Source organism: Narcine bancroftii, chromosome 2 (assembly GCF_036971445.1).
Source record: "Narcine bancroftii isolate sNarBan1 chromosome 2, sNarBan1.hap1, whole genome shotgun sequence".
Taxonomy (NCBI): domain Eukaryota; kingdom Metazoa; phylum Chordata; class Chondrichthyes; order Torpediniformes; family Narcinidae; genus Narcine; species Narcine bancroftii.
Window position 1 is genome coordinate 194,112,491 of NC_091470.1, and position 21,398 is coordinate 194,133,888.

The 21,398-nt window shown below is 45.4% G+C and overlaps 1 protein-coding gene across 3 annotated transcripts in view; it reads left to right on the plus strand.

Annotated features, from left to right (window-relative positions):
* Nucleotides 1–374: 374 nt before the first annotated feature.
* The window catches only part of LOC138754885 (fibroblast growth factor 11-like), a 34,083-nt gene continuing 13,059 nt past the window's right edge, over nt 375–21,398 (plus strand). For 2 of the 3 annotated variants that reach the window (XM_069919837.1, XM_069919836.1), the window contains exons 1-2: nt 375–498; nt 1,244–1,593. In XM_069919837.1, coding sequence (XP_069775938.1) covers nt 1,401–1,593 — 193 coding nt within the window. In that variant the 5' untranslated portion in view covers nt 375–498; nt 1,244–1,400. Of the gene's footprint in view, nt 499–1,243; nt 1,598–21,398 lie in introns of all 3 variants that reach the window. The other variant, XM_069919838.1, reaches the window with a different exon arrangement.

Consider the following 21,398-nt stretch of genomic DNA (forward strand, 5'->3'; position numbering starts at 1 on the left):
GGGAGTCCCCAGTGATCCTCTCTGCCGCTCTTATGGTCCTGTGGATTGACCTCAGATCCATTTCTCTGCAGCAACTGTACCCCTCAGTTTCTGCTCCCTCTCCAGCTCAGTCACACCCTCCCTCTGGCACACAATCAGTACCCCACACGATCCTCTAAGTGAGCCCTGACCAATAATATGCCTGGCTATAACAGTTCTCAGCACCGCCCCCATCCGCAACTAACCCTCACCTCTCTGCCTCACTCTCTCCTCCCCCACCCCCCACCCCACACTGTGGGACTTTGAGGATTTACAACACAGCTGAGAAATAAGTGACCAGGCACCTTTAAATCCTTCTCTGTGCGGTCAGTAACTGACGTTGAGGCCACCGTCTCACTGACAAAGGGTATCCCGACCCCTTTAAGAAGACAGTGACTTCTAATGCACTGATGGAACTGTGACAGACGTTGGGACGTTTGTACTGGAAGATGGAAGAGCTTCTTGAAGGAGCGAGAAGGGGTGAGAGAGAGTGAGGGAGAGAGAGAGATGGGGAGGGAGAGAGGGGGAAGGAAGGGAGAGTGAGGAGGGGGGAGAGAGAAAGAGAGAGAGAGAGAGAGAGAGAGAGAGAGAAAAGAGGGAGAGAAAGAGAAATATATATTTGCTTTATATCTCTCTCGCTACACACCGAACACACATCCCTTTACCTTGAAAGGCTTTCAGACAAGGTAACATTTATTCCAAGGTTGGACAGTGATCAAACACAGCACGAAGGATGCAGGGTGCCATACTGGAGTTGAGCTGATTAAACTGTCTCTCTCTCCTTCCCACTCTTTCTGCTTCTCTATTTCTTTCTCCCTCCTTCTCTCTGTCCCTCCCTCCCTCTCTCTCTCTGTCCCTCCCTCTGTCTCTATTTCTCCCTCTCCCTTTCCATTCTTCCTTCTCCCTTTCTTTCTCCCCTTCTCCCTCTCTCCCTCCCTCTCCCTTTCTCTTTCTCCCCTTCTCCCTCTCCCTCCCTCCCTCTCCCTTTCTCCCCTTTCCCTTTCTCTTTCTCCCCTTCTCCCTTTCTCTCCCTCCCTCTCCCTTTCTCTTTCTCCCCTTCTCCCTTTCTCTCCCTCCCTCTCCCTTTCTCTTTCTCCCCTTCTCCCTCTCTCTCCCTCCCTCCCTCTCCCTTTCTCTTTCTCCCCTTCTCCCGCTCCCTCCCTCCCTCTCCCTTTCTCTTTCTCCCCTTCTCCCGCTCTCTCCCTCTCCCCTGTCGGTGGGACAGAGTGAAGTGTGAGAGAGGAGGTGAAGCAGGGCTGATGATGTGGAGAGGTTGCGAGAGGGAAGATTGCAGATAAGGATTGAGCGGCAGCCAGTGAGCGGGAATCAGAGTGCTGCTGAGCCGGGAGCCTTGGCGGGTCGTGGTGGGACAGGGGAGAGAGATGGCTGCCCTCGCGAGCTCACTCATCAGGCAGAAGCGGGAGCTGAAGGAGCAGAGCAACGTGCGTCCGGGCCCGGTCAGGAGGAAGCCCAGCCCCAGGGGCAAGACCAGCCCGTGCAAGAGGCAGTTTCTCATCTTCATCAGGAAGGTGCGGCTGTGCAGTGGGACCAGGGCTCAACTGGACAGAGGAACCGGTAGGTGAGCGAGGGTCCGGGTGGATGGGTTATCGTCCAAGGGTACCCTCCCCCTCCCCACAAGCCAGTGACCTTGGCATGGGTCCAACACGGGGGCTTCTTAAAGGGGTCAGAGATTACAGGTCTCTGTGCCCATGCATGTGGGGAACTCTGTGGGGTCCTCAGCATATGCAGTGACCCCCCCCTTCCCTTCCCTGCCACCCTCACACTCCATTGTTTGAGCGGTGAAGGGGTGTGTGTGTGTGTGTGTGTGTGTGTGTGTGTGTGTGTGTGTGTGGGCGCATGTGCTATTAGTTTGGGGACTGATACAGGGCTGTGGGGAGAGAGAGGGGAATCGGATCAGTGTGGGGAGTGATGCAGGGCTGTGGGGAGAGAGCGGGGGAGTGGGATCACTGTGCGGACAGATGCAAGGCAGTGGGATCAATGTGGGGAATGATACAGGCTGTAGGGAGAGAAGTGTGGGGACTGATACAGGGCTGTGGGGAGAGAGAGGGACATGGGATCAATGTGGGGAGTGATGCAGGGCTGTGGGGAGAGAGCGGGGCAGTTGAATCAGTGTAGGGTCCAATACAGGGCTGTGGGGAGAAAGCGGGGCTGTGGGATCAGTGTGAGGACTGATGCAGAGCTATGTGGAGAGAAAGGGACAATGGGATCAGTGTGGGGACTGATACAGAGCTGTGAGGAGAGAGGGGCAGTGGGATCAGTATGGGGACTAATGTAGGACTGTGGAGATATCCTTGGATCCCTCCCTAGGGTTTGAAATCTGGCTGGAACTCTGCACTGTCTAACTGCATTTGGCTGGGGGCAGAATGAGACGATGCTTCTTGTTATGGAGGCGGGGGGGGGAGAGAGTTTGGAAACATTAAATGGGGCTGCCCCTCCACTCTATGGGCCTGAGAGAAGCAGAAGCCTCACTGTCAAGGACAATTGGCTGAGTTTCCCCAGTACCCAGTTGCAGATCCTCCTGGTCGGGTCATGCCCCTCCTGGCCGGGTCATCCTCCTGATGGTTGCTACTTCTCCCCGTGCTACTTCCCCACAATCTTGTAGTACCTCACAGCATAGAGGAAGGCCATTGACCCATCAATTTGTTCCTGGTCATGGTGGTAGAAGACCTATTGTGCAGCCGCAGGTTCCATCCTGACGTCTGGTGCTGTCTTTGCAGAGTTTGCATGTGACTGGGTTGGTTCACTCTCCTCCCACATCCTAATGGCATGTGGGGTCAGGGTTTAATTGGTCACTGTGAATATCCCCTTCCTCCCCAATATGAGGGACTGGAGACCAGGGAAAGGTGGTGGGCATTGGGGACAATATATAAAGGGGCGGAGTATGGGATTGGTGAACCTTGGATGGGGACAGTGGGGCCAAGAGGGCTGTCCCTGACTGCGTATCTCTGCAAGGGCATGGGATGACTTTGCTTCATTTCCCCAAGACCTACTTCCTCTCATACATGCCCTTCTACTGCCCAGTCCCCACCACACAGCAAGATGGTTAACCCACATATCAGCATGTGTCTGTGTACATATGAGTGCATGTATGTGAGTGTGTCTGCGTCGGTGTGTGTGTGTGTGTGTGTGTGAGAGAGAGAGTGTCTGGGTATATGCATGCGAGTGTGTGAGTGTGTGTGTGTGTGTATCTGTGTGTGTGAGTGTCTAGGTGTGAGTGTGTGTATGTGTGTTAGAAAGAGAGTGTCTGGGTGTGTGCATATGAGTGTTTGATTGTCTCTGTGTGTGTGTGTGTGTGTGTGTGTGAGAGAAAGAGGGTGTCTCGGAGTGTACATGTGAGTGTGTCTCTCTGTGTGTATGTATATGTGTGTGTATGAGAGAGAGTGTCTAGGTGAGTGCATGTGAGTGTCTGTGTGCGTGCATGTGTGACTCTGTGTGTGTGTGTGTGTGTGTTTACAGACGCTGGGGTCCCTGGGTAGCAGACACCTCCCTGCAGGCCGACATGCCCCTGCAGGAGGGGGTGAGGTTGTGTTAGGGTCTGGGGCTGCATTGCGCAGCCTGTGAATGACGTCCGTTTGATACACAGGTCTCTGTCGCAGCACACACAAGCTGTTAAAACCTCCCTGGGGAATCCCTATATGACAACGTTTACTGGGCTGATGGATGTTTACTTGGCAGCTGGAAGTGTGAGCCCACACAGCCCACAGTCATTACTGAGCATCCTGTGTGAAGCTGTCACACCAACTGGTGTTTCAGCGCCTCTGTGCATCCCTCCCTCCCTCTGAAACACCCCTCGACCTGTCCACACTTAATCAGAAACCTCATCCAGCACACTGTCCCATCATCTGTATCTGACCCTGGAAATCTATCATGGATAGTGCGGAGGGAGTTTCACTCTGTGTCCGACCCCGGGAGTATGTGATGGGATGGTGCGGAGGGAGCTTCACTCTGTGACCAACTCCAGGAGTGTGTGATGGGATGGAGCGGAGGGAGCTTCACTCTGTATCCGACCCTGGGAGTGTGATGGGATGGGGTAGAGGGAGCTTCACTCTGTGTCTGACCCGGGGAGTGTGTGATGGGAAGGTGTGGAGGGAGCTTCACTCTGTGTCTGAGCCTGGGAGTGTGTGTGATAGGAGGGGGTAGAGAGAGGTTCACTCTGTATTCAGTTCCACCTTAGCTCCTGATGAACAGTGAGGTCTATCCCGTTCACCGGGCCCTCCCCCAACATGAGTCCAGGCATCGGTTGCTATGTGACACTGATGGATCATTCTGGCAGCTTCTCTGCACCCCACACCATTGGCTTGGGCCAGTTCTGTGCTTAGTGTAATGGGCTTCAATTAAATTGCATCTGGTTGAAAGTGAGCATTTACAGGTAATTGCCAATTCATCAAAGTGGTAAAAGCTCTGTTTAAAGCATCAGCTCTCGGAGATTAAGGAACCTGCAGTTGGGATCGTCACTGAGGGATTGCGGTCCCAGGGAGTGGATGTGTGTTTGTGAGAGTTTACTGTTAAATACACGTGTGCAATGTCCACATGAACCTCTTCCTGCACTCCCGCTCCCCTCTCCCCACTCCACCCTCTGACTCCTCATCCTCCATCCCCTCTCCGCCCTCACTCTCCACACACCCTCCACCCCTCACCATGCCTGTCCCATATCACCCTCTGCCCCGTCCTCTCCCCCTCCATCCCCTCTCTGCCCCCACCACCCCTCTCCCCTCCCTCCACCCTGTTCTCCATCCCCTCTCTCCACTCGCCCTCTACCCCTCCCTCCACCCCACTCTCCTCTCACCCTCCACCCCCTCCCCTTCCTCCATCCTCTCTGAACCTCCATCACGCAGCCTCCACCCTCCTTTCCCTCCCCCACCTCCAACTCGTCCCCTACTCTTTCCCCTACTCCTCTACCATTGAACCCTCTCCCCTCACCTATTCCCATCTCCCCCCACCTACACCCCTCTCCCTCCATTCCCTCCCCCCACCCTGTGCCCGCTCCCCCCATCCTGTCTCTTCCTCTCCCCCCCACCCCCCCCATCAATGCATCAATGTGGCTGCCTTGGCTCAGTGAAATAGTGAAAGGGTGTTGCAGTGATGTGCTGAATGCAGCCGTCAGCAGCTTCAGGAGGCCAATAAATCTGGGCCCAGTTGGGTCGTGGCCAGCCCTGCCCTGATGTCCCCATGAATCACCTCCCTCATGCTCCACTAAAAGCTTTCCTGAAGGGCCTTTTCCCCTCAGGGCAATAAATCGTGCAGTCCTTTCACAGGCATGAGCCTGTTTTCCCTCTGTCTCTTTGGCTCCCGCTGAGAAGAACCCCAGGCCCGCCTTGATGCAGGGCTCTGCTCCTGCCGGCCAGGATTTTGCACAGCAGGATCCCACCAACAGGAAGGGAGAATTGGTGGGGGGCGGGGAGCTGCAGATGCTGGCTTTCCGAAACAAGATCGGGGACACCCAGCAGGTTGGGGGGGGGGGGGTGACATCTGAGGAAATGGGGAGAGGCCGAGCTCACCTTGCAAGTTCGGGGGAGGCCAGTTCTGGCAGATGGGAAAGGCTGTTGATATGAAACAGTTCAATTCCATGTTGAGTCTGTGGCCGCCATCAGCGGGAGAGTTCACTTTCTAGTTTATTACCATCTGGCTGTGCATAAATTAAATGAAAATTTAGACACAGCGCGGTAACAGGCCCTTCCAGCCCACAAGTCCACATGGCCCAATTACAACCCCCAGTACATTTCGAACAGTGGGAAGAAACTGAAGCTCCCTTGGGGAAAACCCATGCAGACATGAGGAGAACGTGCAGACTCCTCACAGACAGCACGGGATTCAAAACCCAGTCCCAATCACTGGTAACCGCTAAGCCAACCGTACTGCCCCGACATAGACAACATATAACCATATAACCACTTACAGCACAGAACAGGCCAATTCGGCCCTACTAATCCATGCCATAACAAATTCCCACCCTCCTAGTCCCACTGAACAGTACCCGGTCCATACCCCTCCAGTCTTCTCCTCTCCATGTCTATCCTTAAATGTAACCAATGATCCCGCCTCGACTACGTCTGCCGGAAGCTCATTCCACATCCCTACCACCCTTTCAATAAAGAAATTTCCCCTCATGTTCCCTTTATAATTTTCCCCCTTCAATCTTAAACCATGCCCTCTGGTTTGAATCTCCCCTACTCTTAGTTGAAAAAGCCTATCCACATTTACTCTGTCTTAAACACCTCATTCAAGGTCCCCCTCAATCTTCTTTTTTTTTAATTTTTTATTTTTCACACTATAAACCACATTGATCAAGATACCTTTTCAAATATATAGTGTCGTTTTCTCCCCCCCCCCTCACCTCCCCTCCCATTCATTTAAAGTTCAGAATCTAAGATACATTAAACCCGTCAAACAATGTTGTCACTCAATAAAAATAAACAAGAAATTCCACTGAGTCAGTTCTTTTCATTCTCTTCTCCTTCTGTCATTTTAGGTGGTAGATGTCCACGATAGGTTTTCTCTATTATGTTTCATGTATGGCTCCCATATTTGTTCAAATATTGTAATATTATTTCTTAAATTATATCTTATTTTTTCTAATGGAATACATTTATTCATTTCTATATACCATTGTTGTATTCTCAAGATATCTTCTAATTTCCAGGCTGACATAATACATTTTTTTTGCTACAGCTAGGGTGATCATAACAAATCTTTTTTGTGCACCATCCAAATCGAGTCCAAATTCTTTGTTTTTTATGTTACTTAGGAGGAAGATCTCTGAGTTTTTTGGTATATTGCTTTTTGTGATTTTATTTAATATCTGGTTTAGATCATGTTTGTATCATGCGTAACCTCATATTTATTGTATTTCTCATAGTTCCTGAGCATAACTTCTCCCATGTTTCCTTCTTTATGTTTAGATCTTGTTCCCATTTTTGTTTAGTTTTACCATTTGTTTCCTCATTCTCCTTTTCTTGTAGTTTAATATACATGTTTGTAATAAATTTTTTGATTATCATTGTGTCTGTAATCACATATTCAAAATTACTTCCCTCTGGTAACCTCAGACTGCTTCCCAATTTGTCCTTCAATTAGGATTTCAGTTGGTAGAATGCCAACACTGTATCGTGAGTTATATTATATTTATCCTTCATTTGTTCAAAGGATAATAATTTATTTCCTGAAAAGCAATTTTCTATTCTTTTGATCCCTTTTTTCTCCCATTCTCTAAAGGAAAGGTTATCTATTGTAAAAGGGATTAGCTGATTTTGCGTCAGTATTAGTTTTGGTAATTGGTAATTTGTTTTATTCCTTTCTACATGAATCTTCTTCCAAATATTGAGCAGATGATGTAATACTGGAGAATTGTACCAATTTTTCATCCAATTTATATAATATATGTTCAGGTATCTTCTCCCCTATTTTATCTAGTTCTAATCTAGTCCAATCTGGCTTTTCCCTTGTTTGATAAAAATCTGATAGGTATCTTAATTGTGCGGCTCTATAATAATTTTTAAAGTTTGGCAGTTGTAAGCCTCCTTGTTTATACCATTCTGTTAATTTATCTAGTGCTATCCTCGGTTTCCCCCCTTTCCATAAAAAATTCCTTATTATTTTCTTTAACTCCTTGAAGAATTTCTCTGTCAAGTGTATTGGCAATGCCTGAAATAGGTATTGTATCCTTGGGAAAATGTTCATTTTAATACAGTTTATCCTTCCTATTAGTGTTAGTGGTAAGTCTTTCCAATGCTCTAAGTCATCCTATAATTTTTTCATTAGTGGATAATAATTGAGTTTATATAGATGGCCGAGGTTTTTATTTATTTGTATACCTAGGTATCGTATTGCTTGCATTTGCCATCTGAACGGTGATTCTTTCTTAAATTTTAAGAAATCCGCATTATTCATTGGCATTGCTTCACTTTTATTTGCATTAATCTTGTATCCCGACACTTCTCCATATTCCTTCAATTTCTTATGTAATTCTTTTATTGATATTTCTGGTTCTGTTAAGTATACTATAACGTCATCTGCAAATAAACTGATTTTATATTCCTTGTCTTTTATTTTTATCCCTTTTATTTTATTTTCTGTTCTTATCAGTTCTGCTAGTGGTTCTATGGCTAACGCGAACAATAAGGGCGATAGTGGGCATCCCTGCCTTGTTGATCTGCTTAAGTTAAATTGTTTTGATATATATCCATTTACTGTCACTTTCGCCAATGGCCCCTTATATAATGCTTTAATCCAATTAATATATTTCTCTGGTAAGCTGAATTTTTGTAGTACTTTGAATAAATAATTCCATTCTACTCTGTCAAAGGCCTTCTTTACGTCTAAAGCAACCACTACTGTTGGAGCTTTATTTCCTTCTACTACATGAATTAAGTTAATAAATTTACAAATATTGTCTGTTGTTCGTCTTTTTTTAATAAATCCAGTTTGGTCTAGATTTACTATTTTTGGTACATAGTCGGCTAATCTGTTTGCTAATAGTTTAGCTATTATCTTATAATCTGTGTTAAGTAAAGATATTGGTCTATATGACACTGGTGTGAGTGGATCTTTCCCTGTCTTTGGTATTACTGTAATTATTGCTGTTTTGCATGAATCTGGTAAGCTTTGTGTTTTATCAATCTGGTTGATTACTTCCAGGAGGGAAGGAATTAATAAATCTTTAAATGTTTTATAGAATTCTATTGGGAATCCATCCTCTCCTGGTGTTTTATTATTCGGTAGTTTTTTTATTATCTCTTGTATTTCTACTATTTCAACTTGTTCTGTTAATTTATTTTGTTCCTCTATTTGTAATTTCGGTAGTTCAATTTTAGTTAAAAATTCATCTATTTTGTCTTCTTTCCCTTTGGTATAATTGTTCGTAGAATTCTCTGAAGTTTTCATTAATCTCCGTTGGATTATATGTGATTTGTTTGTCTTTTTTCCTTGATGCCAATACCATTCTCTTAGTTTGTTCTGTCTTAAGCTGCCATGCTAGAATTTTGTGCATTTTTTCTCCTAGTTCATAATATTTCTGTTTTGTCTTCATTATGTTCTTCTCCACCTTATATGTTTGTAGTGTTTCATATTTTATTTTTTTATCTGCCAATTCTCTTCTTTTAGTTGTGTCTTCCTTCATTACTAATTCTTTTTCTATATTTACTATTTCCCTTTCCAACTGCTCTGTTTCCTGATTGTAGTCCTTCTTCATCTTGGTTACATAACTTATTATTTGCCCTCTGATGAACACTTTCATTGCGTCCCATAGTATAAACTTATCTTTCACTGATTCTGTATTTATTTCAAAGTACATTTTAATTTGTCTTTCAATTAATTCTCTAAAATCCTGCCTTTTAAGTAGCATGGAGTTTAATATCCATCTATACATTCTTGGAGGGATGTCCTCTAACTCTATTGTCAATATCAGGGGTGAGTGGTCCGATAATATTCTAGCTTTATATTCTGTTTTCCTAACTTTGTCTTGCATGCAAGCTGATAACAGGAATAGGTCTATTCTTGAGTATGTTTTATGTCTACCCGAATAATATGAATATTCCTTTTCCTTTGGGTGTTGTTTCCTCCATATATCCAAAAGTTGCATTTCTTGCATCGATTAAATTATAAATTTGGTTACTTTGTTCTTTCTGTTAATTTTTTTCCCAGTTTTATCCATGTTTGAATCCAAATTAAGGTTGAAATCCCCTCCTATTAATATGTTCCCTTGCGTGTCTGGTATCTTCAAAAAAATATCTTGCATAAATTTTTGATCTTCTTCATTAGGTGAACATACATTGAGTAAATTCCAAAACTCCGAATATATCTGACATTTTATCATTACATATTTCCCTGCTGGATCTATTATTTCCTCTTCTATTTTAATTGGTACATTTTTACTGATTAATATAGCTACTCCTCGAGCTTTTGAATTATATGACACTGCTGTTACATGTCCTATCCAAACTCTCTTTAATTTCTTGTCCTCCACTTCAGTTAAGTGTGTTTCTTGCACGAATGCTATATCAATTTTTTCTTTTTTCAGTAAATTTAGCAGTTTCTTCCTTTTGATTTGGTTATGTATTCCGTTAATATTTAAAGTCATATAGTTCAACATAGCCAATTCATACTTTGTTTATCTTTCCTTTCCGTTTCCTCATCATCACCTTTCCTTCTTATCCATTTCTGCTTTCTTTTTTTGAACACTTTATAAGACAACATTTCTAAAACATCAAACATTTCCCTTATTCTCCTATCTAAAATTTCTTTAACCCCACTATCCCCTCCCCTTCCTGAGTTGCCCTTTATCCCTTGTCGGGCAACCACATCTCCCCTCTCCATTTGGATTTGCGAATTCACTCGCAAGCGTCAACTGATTTTGCAGTGACCGTAACTCCTCCCCACCCAGCCCCCCCCAGAAAACATTTTAATTTTCATATACAACAAAGGTCACTCTCTTAATTCCCTCCTTACTTCCTCTCTTGCCTTTCTTTCCCTTATTAATTCTTATCTATACTCTATATATTTTCTTTTAAATATGCATAACCTCATGTACACGCATACACACACACACACACACACACACACACACACACACATATATATATATACATATATCTTCTTTGGCTTGGCTTCGCGGACGAAGATTTATGGAAGGGGTAAAAGTCCACGTCAGCTGCAGGCTCGTTTGTGGCTGACAAGTCCGATGCGGGACAGGCAGACACGATTGCAGCGGTTGCAGGGGAAAATTGGTTGGTTGGGGTTGGGTGTTGGGTTTTTCCTCCTTTGCCTTTTGTCAGTGAGGTGGGCTCTGCAGTCTTCTTCAAAGGAGGTTGCTGCCCGCCAAACTGTGAGGCGCCAAGATGCATGGTTTGAGGCGATATCAGCCCACTGGCGGTGGTCAATGTGGCAGGCACCAAGAGATTTCTTTAGGCAGTCCTTGTACCTTTTCTTTGGTGCACCTCTGTCACGGTGGCCAGTGGAGAGCTCGCCATATAACACGATCTTGGGAAGGCAATGGTCCTCCATTCTGGAGACGTGACCCATCCAGCGCAGCTGGATCTTCAGCAGCGTGGACTCGATGCTGTCGACCTCTGCCATCTCGAGTACTTCGACGTTAGGGATGAAAGCGCTCCAATGGATGTTGAGGATGGAGCGGAGACAACGCTGGTGGAAGCGTTCTAGGAGCCGTAGGTGATGCCGGTAGAGGACCCATGATTCAGAGCCGAACAGGAGTGTGGGTATGCCAAAATGTTTGGCCTGGAAGTCAGCCTGAAGAAAACTGAGGTCCTCCATCAGCCAGCTCCCCACCATGACTACCAGCCCCCCCACATCTCCATCGGGCACACAAAACTCAAAACGGTCAACCAGTTTACCTATCTCGGCTGCATCAGATGCAAGGATCGACAATGAGATAGACAACAGACTCGCCAAGGCAAATAGCGCCTTTGGAAGACTACACAAAAGAGTCTGGAAAAACAACCAACTGAAAAACCTCACAAAGATAAGCGCATACAGAGCCGTTGTCATATACATATATATATATATATCTCTTTCTCTCTCTTTGGCTTGGCTTCGCGGACGAAGATTTATGGAGGGGGTAAAAAGTCCACGTCAGCTGCAGGCTCGTTTGTGGCTGACCAGTCCGATGCGGGACAGGCAGACACGATTGCAGCGGTTGCAAGGGAAAATTGGTTGGTTGGGGTTGGGTGTTGGGTTTTTCCTCCTTTGCCTTTTGTCAGTGAGGTGGGCTCTGCAGTCTTCTTCAAAGGAGGTTGCTGCCCGCCAAACTGTGAGGCGCCAAGATGCATGGTTTGAGGCGATATCAGCCCACTGGCGGTGGTCAATGTGGCAGGCACCAAGAGATTTCTTTAGGCAGTCCTTGTACCTTTTCTTTGGTGCACCTCTGTCACGGTGGCCAGTGGAGAGCTCGCCATATAACACGATCTTGGGAAGGCGATGGTCCTCCATTCTGGAGACGTGACCCATCCAGCGCAGCTGGATCTTCAGCAGCGTGGACTCGATGCTGTCGACCTCTGCCATCTCGAGTACTTCGACGTTAGGGATGAAAGCGCTCCAATGGATGTTGAGGATGGAGCGGAGACAACGCTGGTGGAAGCGTTCTAGGAGCCGTAGGTGATGCCGGTAGAGGACCCATGATTCAGAGCCGAACAGGAGTGTGGGTATGCCAAAATGTTTGGCCTGGAAGTCAGCCTGAAGAAAACTGAGGTCCTCCATCAGCCAGCTCCCCACCATGACTACCAGCCCCCCCACATCTCCATCGGGCACACAAAACTCAAAACGGTCAACCAGTTTACCTATCTCGGCTGCATCAGATGCAAGGATCGACAATGAGATAGACAACAGACTCGCCAAGGCAAATAGCGCCTTTGGAAGACTACACAAAAGAGTCTGGAAAAACAACCAACTGAAAAACCTCACAAAGATAAGCGCATACAGAGCCGTTGTCATATACATATATATATATATCTCTTTCTCTCTCTTTGGCTTGGCTTCGCGGACGAAGATTTATGGAGGGGGTAAAAAGTCCACGTCAGCTGCAGGCTCGTTTGTGGCTGACCAGTCCGATGCGGGACAGGCAGACACGATTGCAGCGGTTGCAAGGGAAAATTGGTTGGTTGGGGTTGGGTGTTGGGTTTTTCCTCCTTTGCCTTTTGTCAGTGAGGTGGGCTCTGCGGTCTTCTTCAAAGGAGGCTGCTGCCCGCCAAACTGTGAGGCGCCAAGATGCACGGTTTGAGGCGTTATCAGCCCACTGGCGGTGGTCAATGTGGCAGGCACCAAGAGATTTCTTTAGGCAGTCCTTGTACCTTTTCTTTGGTGCACCTCTGTCACGGTGGCCAGTGGAGAGCTCGCCATATAATACGATCTTGGGAAGGCGATGGTCCTCCATTCTGGAGACGTGACCCATCCAGCGCAGCTGGATCTTCAGCAGCGTGGACTCGATGCTGTCGACCTCTGCCATCTCGAGTACCTCGACGTTAGGGGTGTGAGCGCTCCAATGGATGTTGAGGATGGAGCGGAGACAACGCTGGTGGAAGCGTTCTAGGAGCCGTAGGTGGTGCCGGTAGAGGACCCATGATTCGGAGCCGAACAGGAGTGTGGGTATGACAACGGCTCTGTATACGCTTATCTTTGTGAGGTTTTTCAGTTGGTTGTTTTTCCAGACTCTTTTGTGTAGTCTTCCAAAGGCGCTATTTGCCTTGGCGAGTCTGTTGTCTATCTCATTGTCGATCCTTGCATCTGATGAAATGGTGCAGCCGAGATAGGTAAACTGGTTGACCGTTTTGAGTTTTGTGTGCCCGATGGAGATGTGGGGGGGCTGGTAGTCATGGTGGGGAGCTGGCTGATGGAGGACCTCAGTTTTCTTCAGGCTGACTTCCAGGCCAAACATTTTGGCAGTTTCCGCAAAGCAGGACGTCAAGCGCTGAAGAGCTGGCTCTGAATGGGCAACTAAAGCGGCATCATCTGCAAAGAGTAGTTCACGGACAAGTTTCTCTTGTGTCTTGGTGTGAGCTTGCAGGCGCCTCAGATTGAAGAGACTGCCATCCGTGCGGTACCGGATGTAAACAGCGTCTTCATTGTTGGGGTCTTTCATGGCTTGGTTCAGCATCATGCTGAAGAAGATTGAAAAGAGGGTTGGTGCGAGAACACAGCCTTGCTTCACGCCATTGTTAATGGAGAAGGGTTCAAAATACCCATCTACACACATACATATAGTTCGTGGTCATTTTTGCTCTCGTTACATGTCTTCACCTCTCTGTCTGTTTTGTAGTTGTTCTGAAAATTTTCGTGCTTCCTCCGGATCCGAGAATAGTCTGTTTTGCTGCCCTGGAATAACTATTTTAAGTACCGCTGGGTACTTTAGCATAAATTTATATCCTTTTTTCCATAGGATCGCTTTTGCTGTATTAAACTCCTTCCTCTTCTTCAGGAGTTCAAAACTTATGTCTGGATAGAAAAATTTTTTTTGACCTTTGTATTCCAGTGGCTTTTTGTCTTCTTTTATTTTCTTCATTGCTTTCTCCAATATATTTTCTCTTGTTGTATATCTTAGGAATTTTACTAAAATGGATCTTGGTTTTTGTTGTGGTTGTGGTTTAGGGGCTAATGTTCTATGTGCCCTTACTATTTCCATTTCTTCCTGTAATTCTGGTCTTCCTCGGACCCTGGGGATCCAATCTTTTATAAATTCTCTCATATTCTTGCCTTCTTCATCTTCCTTAAGGCCCACTATCTTTATATTATTTCTTCTATTATAATTTTCCATTATATCTATCTTCTGAGCTAACAGCTCTTGTGTCTCTTTAACTTTTTTATTAGATTCTTCTAATTTCTCTTTTAAGTTCTCTACTTCCATTTCTACGGCTGTTTCTCATTCTTCCACCTTGTCCACTCTTTTTCCTATATCTGACATGACCATCTCTAATCTATTCATTTTTTCTTCTGTACTTTTTATTCTTTTTATTTCACTAAATTCTTGTGATTGCCATTCTTTTACTGATTCCATATATTCTTTAAAAAAAAATATCCATTGTCTTGCCCTTCCCTTCTTCCATTTCTCTGTGCTCTTCTTCTTCTTCTTCCTCTGGGTTGGTCATCTGTTGTTTCTTTGATTTCTTTTTACTCTCTTCTTTCTTGTTTTCTATGTTCTCTTATTGTTGTTGTGCTGTGGCTGTCATTCTCAGCTGTGGAGATCGACTCCTCAGCTGGTCCCCCCTCCCGTCAGTGTTTTTTTTGTCTTGCGCATAGCGCATGCGCGACTCATCGCGCATGCGCGGTTGTGCACTTTTGCTTGGCTCTGCGAGCTATTTTTGTAATCCCGAGCTCGGGCTTCAACTGACTTGAGGGAGCGGGCTTCTTTCTCCACAGCGGGCCTCCTCGGACAGGTAAGGCCTTCACCTTCTTCTTCCGATGTCTTTTCTTCTTCTCTTCTTCCCGTTGCTTTCGACTTTTCTTTCTTCGTTGCCATTTTCTTCCCACCTTTACTTTCACTTTATTTTAATTTTCGTGTTTGTGCCTTTGCGTTTTCTCTGTTTTTTTTAAACTTTTCCGGAGAGGGCTGGAGTTCCCCGACCGGCCACTACTCCATCACGTGACTCCCCCCTCGTCCCCCTCAATCTTCTACGCTCCAGAGAAAAAACCTCTAGTCTGCACAACCTTTCCCTGTAACTCAAACCTTGAAATCCTGTCAACATTCTTGTGAACCTTCTCTGTACTCTCTCTATTTTGTTTATATCTTTCTTATAATTTGGTGACCAAAACTGTACACAGTACTCCAAATTTGGCCTCACCAATGCCTTCTACAATTTCATCATAACTTCTCTAGTCTTGAATTCAATACTCCGATTTATGAAGGCCAACATTCCAAATGCCTTCTTCACCACACCATCTACCTTAGTATCAGCCTTGAGGGTACTATTTACCATCACTCCTAAATCCCTTTGTTGCTCTGCACATCTCAATAGCCTACCATTTAATGCATATGACCTATTTAGATTTGCCTTTCCAAAATAATGTATTAAATTCCATCAGCCATTTCTCAGCCCACACCTCCAGCCTTCCTAAATCACCTTTTAATCTATGGTATCTTCCTCACTGTCCACAACACCACTAATCTTTGTATCATCCGCAAACTTGCTTATCCAATTCTCCACCCCTACTTCCAGATCGTTAATAGATATAACAAACAATAGTGGACCCAGGACCGATCCCTGAAGAACTCCACTAGTCACCGGCCTCCATTTGGACAAACAATTTTCCACCACTACTCTCTGACACCTCCCATCCAACCATTGCTGAATCCATTGCACTACCTCCTTATTTATATCTAATGCCTCCACCTTTTTTTCTAACCTCCTGTGGGGAAATTTGTAGTCTACATCCACAGCTTTCCCGTCATCAACCTTTTTTGTAATCCCCTCAAAAAACTCAATCAGGTTTGTCAAGCATGATCTACCCCTGACAAAACCATGCTGATTACTCCCTATCAATCGCTGTACCTCCAAATATTTGTAAATACCATCCCTCAGAACACTTTCCATCAACTTAACCACCACAGACATCAGACTCATGGGCCTATAATTCCCAGGTTTACATTTGGACCCTTTCTTAAACAGCGGAACCACATGCCCCACCCTCCAATCCTTTGGCACTATAACATATACGTTATCTCCCTACAAATTTGTGACATCCTAAATATCTCTGTTAATGGCTCCACTATCTGTCCACAAGCCTTCCTGAGTGTCCTTGGGAATATTTTGTCCGGTCCCGGAGATTTATCCACCTTTATCTTTTTCAACACAGCCATCACTACCTCCTCGGTTAACCTTATCCTTATATGCTTCATGACCTCCCCACTATTTTTCTTTACTTCAACTGGTTCAATATTTTTATCCCTAGTGAAAGAAATCATTCAAAATTTCCCCCATTTCCCCCATTTCCTCTGACTTCTCACTCAGCCTACCCTCGCTATCTACAAGGGGTCCAATTTTATCCCTCACTAATCTTTTACTTTTAATGCACCTATAGAAACCCTTTGGATTTATTTTTACTCTGTCTGATAAGCCTCTTCATGCCTTTTTTTGGCCTTTCTAATTTCTTTCTTAAGATTCCTTCTACACTCCTTGTAGTCCTCCTTCAAACTCTCAGTTCCCTGCTCTTTATACCTCTTGTACACCTCCCTTTTTCTCCTAACCAAATTTCCAATATTCCTCGAAAACCAAGTCTCCCTATGACTTCCAGCCTTTCCTTTGATCCTCACTGGGACATATCTACTCTGTACCCGCAAAATTTCTTTTTTGAATATCCTCCATTTTTCATTTACATCCTTACCTGAAAATATCCTGTCCCACTCAATACTCCCCAAATCCCTTCTTATTCCTTCGAAATTTGCTCTTCTCCAATCCAGAACCTCAACTTTAGGCCCCTCCTTGCTCTTCCCTAAAACTAACAGAGTTATGATCTCTAGACCCAATTTGTTCTCTTAACATTAATGTCCGATACCTGACCTACCTTGTTCCCTAACAGGAGATCTAGTATTACACCGTCCCGAGTCGGTTCTTCTATAATTGATTTAGAAAACAATCTTGAACACAAATGGATTGAACATTGGCTGAAAGGGAGAGGCCAGAGAGTGGTAGTGGATAATTGTCTGTCAGGTTGGAGGCCGGTGACCAGTGGTGTGCCTCAAGGATCTGTATTAGGCCCATTGTTGTTCGTTATATACATTAATGATCTAGATGATGGGGTGGTGAATTGGATTAGTAAATATGCAGACGATACTAAGATAGGTGGAATAGTGGATAATGAAGAAGGTTTTCAAGGATTGCAGAGGGATTTGGGCTGCTTAGAAAAGTGGGCTGAAAAATGGCAGATGGAATTTAATGCTGATAAGTGTGAGGTGCTTCATTTTGGTAAGAAGAATCAGAATAGGACATACGTGGTAAATGGGAGAGCACTGAGGAATACAGAAGAGCAGAAAGATTTAGGAGTGACGATACATCGTTCCCTGAAGGTAGAAACTCACGTGAATAGGGTGGTGAAGAAGGCTTTTAGTATGCTGGCCTTTATCAATCATTGCATGGAATATAGGAGTTGGGAGGTGATGTTGAGATTGTATAAGACGTTGGTGCGGCCTAATTTGGAGTTCTGTGTGCAGTTCTGGTCGCCTAATTATAGGAAGGATATAAACAGAATGCAGAGAGTGCAGAGAAGGTTTACCAGAATGTTACCTGGGTTTAAGCATCTAGAGTATAGGGAGAGATTGGACAGATTAGGTCTTTATTCTTTGGAACGTAGAAGGTTGAGAGGGGATTTGATAGAAGTATTTAAGATTATGAAAGGGATAGACAGAGTGGATGTGGATAGACTATTTCCGTTAAGAGGAGGAAAGATTAAAACAAGAGGACATGAGTTAAGAATTAAGGGGCAGAGGTTTAGAGGTAACATGAGGGGGAACTTCTTTACTCAGAGAGTGGTAGCCGTGTGGAATGATCTTCCGGGAGAAATAGTGGCGGCGGAGTCAATTGTATTATTTAAGAAAAGGTTGGACAGGTATATGGATGAGAAGAAGATGGAGGGTTATGGGCATTGTGCAGGGAGGTGGGACTAGAAAGGGGTGTTTGGTTCGGTGCGGACTAGAAGGGCCTAATAGCCTGTTTCCGTGCTGTAATTGTTATGTTATGTTATGTTACATTTAACGAACTCTAGCCCATCCAGCTCTCTAACTGTATGGGTATCCCAATCAATGTGAGGGAAGTTAAAATCTCCCATGATCACTACCTTATGATTCTCACACATATACGTTATCTCCCTACAAATTTGTTCCTCTAATTTTCTTGGCCCATTTGGTGGTCTGTAATACACCCCTATTAGCACCCTCATGCCTCCTTCACCCCTCAATTCCACCCAAACAGCCTCACTGGACGATCCCTCCAGACCATCCTGCCACCTCACAGCAGTAATGCCCTCCTTAACAAGCAGAGCAACTCCTCCCCCTTTTTTACCCCCTGATCTATCACATCTAAAACAAATGTATCCTGGAATATTAAGTTGCCAGTCCTGCCCCTCCTGTAGCCAGGTCTCACTAATTGCCACAATATCATGACCCCAAGTATCTGTCCATGCTCTAAGCTCATCTACCTTGTTCACTATGCTTCTTGCATTAAAATATATGCATTTCAGAGAATGACCCTCACCTATATTCTCTTTTCTACCTTTTACCCTAATCTTCATCCTACCTTTGTTATTGTTATTATTCCTATCTAGGTGGCCATGCTCCCTTGACACTGCACTCACACTCTGTTCCCCACCCCCCTGCCAAACTAGTTTAAACCTTCCCCCACAGCTCTAGTAAATCTGCTTGCCAGCACATTGGTCCCCCTCCAGTTCAAGTGGAGTCCGTCCCTTTTGTACAGGTCCGACCATCCCCAGAAGAGATCCCAATGATCCAGAAATCTTATCCCTTGCTCCCTGCACCATCTCTTTAGCCACGTATTCATCCTCCACATCCTCCTATTTCTATTCTCACTAGCGTGTGGCACCGGCAGCAATCCAGAGATTACTACATTGGAGGTCCTGTTTTTTAACTTCCTACCTAATTCCACATGATCCTGTTTCAGGACCTCATCCCCACTTCTAACTAAGTAATTGGTCCCCACATGGACCACGACTTCTGGCTGTTCTCCTTCCCCTTGCAGAATGCTATGAACTCGATCAGAGATATCCCTGACCCTGGCACCAGGGAGGCAACAGACCAACCTAGATCCCCGATCTCGTCCCACAAACCTTCTATCTGTCCCTCTGACTAATGAGTCCCCAACTACAAGTTACAACTACAATAGCATAAAACATGTTAAAATCAGAAAGCCAAGATTCAAAAACAATGGAAAAGGATGAAAGCTGCATAGATAAGATAATTGACTCTCAGTCAAATGCAAAGTTAAAGCTAGTTCGGAGCCTGGCTGTGTGTGACGAGTCCTCTCCTCCGCCCACAGCTGATGTTCCACAGGAGAATCAGATTCCAGCCAGGAATATATAGATTCTACTGGAATAGATCTTCATGAATTTTTAGTAAATACTTTGAAAAATAATCCCAGGGATAGAATGATGTTGCTGACGTTAGAACAAGAAATTCTGGATTTTATCAGTAATAACAATATTCAATATAGGAAGTTTCCTCCTATCACAGGATGTTGTTACACAGAGTGGCTGCATACTTTGGGTTGGATCATAATGTTGATCAAACAGGAAAAGCTGTGATTGTAAACAAAACTAGCAACACAAGGATACCTGATCAGAAGTTTTGTGAACATATAAAAGATGAGGCAGCTGATGATTTTCAGAAGCGGTATATTCTTAAACGAGATAACTCAAGCATTGACAAAGATGAACATGAAGATACAGTGTTTCTCCGGACCACGGTGCGCATGCATACACAAGCTTGCATGCCCCCATACACAGGCACCACACACAGCGCATCACATTTATATATAACGATAGAAATATATCATATTACCCAGTTACAGGACACCATTCATCAATCTCTCAGCCTGTGGGAAGAAGCTGTCCCCAGCCTTTCCATCCTGGCTTTGATGTTCCTGTACCTCCTTCCTAATGGTCAAAGATCCTGGGTGTGGATGGAAAAGGTCTTCAATAATTCTCTGAGCCCTGTTTAAGCACTACCCCCAGTGAACATCATCAGTAGAGGAAAGGGAGACCCTGGTGATCTTCTCTCGGCCGTTTTGATGACCCTCTGAATTGACATCCAGTCCAATGCTTTGCAGGTCCTGTCCCACATGGTGATGCACCCAGACAGGACCCTCAATTGTGCTCTTGTAGAACATAGTAGGGATGGGGGCCAGAAGCCTTGCCCGTCCCAACTTCCCAAGGAAGTGTAAGTGCTGCTGGGGGTGTGGGTCCAGGATTCCTCCTCCCCAAGAAACCTTGTGTTCTCCACGATGGAACTGTTGATGTGCAGAGTGGTCAACCTTCATCTCCTGAAGTCCATGATCATCTCCTTTGTCTTGTCCACACTGTCGCTGGTTGTTGCTCTGACACAATTTGATGAGCCGCTCCCTATAAGCTGACTCGTCATAGTTGGTGAAGAGACGATGACATTCATCCGCATGGGTGTGGTCAGAGTGGAAGTGGGACGAGACCACTGGAGCAGGAGGCCACTTGGCTTCTCTATCCTGCCCTGCTGTTCATCATGAATGTGGTTGATCTATGCTGGGAGTTAGCGTTTCACACTGATAACACAAGAGGCAGTGTTAGAACCACAGATTCACTACTGCACAGAAATAGGCCCTTTGGCCTTTGTGGAGGAACAGGGGGACCTTGGGGTCCAAATCCATGCATCCCTCAAGGTCACTGCACAGGTTGATAGAATGGTTAAGAAGGCCTATGGGATGCTAGGCTTCATTAGTCGGGGATTGAGTTCAGGAGTCGAGAGGTCATGTTCCAACTCTACAAATCTCTGGTGAGACCTGCACTTGTGTTCAGTTCTGGTCACCTCATTATCAGAAGTTATGGAGAGGGTGCAGAGAAGATTTACCAGGATGTTCCTAGGTTGGAAAACAAGTCTTAAGAGGCAAGATTAGCAGAGCTGGGGCGTTTCTCTTTCGAACGAAGGATGAGGAGTATTAATAGAGGTCCACAAGATAGGCAGGGTAGACGGCCAGCTCCTTTTCACCAGGGTGGCAGTAGCAAACACCAGAGGACACGCGTACAAAGTGAAAGAAGGGAGGTTTTGGGGAGACATTGGGGGATTTTTTTTACACAGAGTTGTGGGGGCCTGAAATGCCTCGCCAGGGGTGATGGTGGAGGCTGGAACATTAGGGGTATTTAAGAGACCTTAGGCAGGCACATGA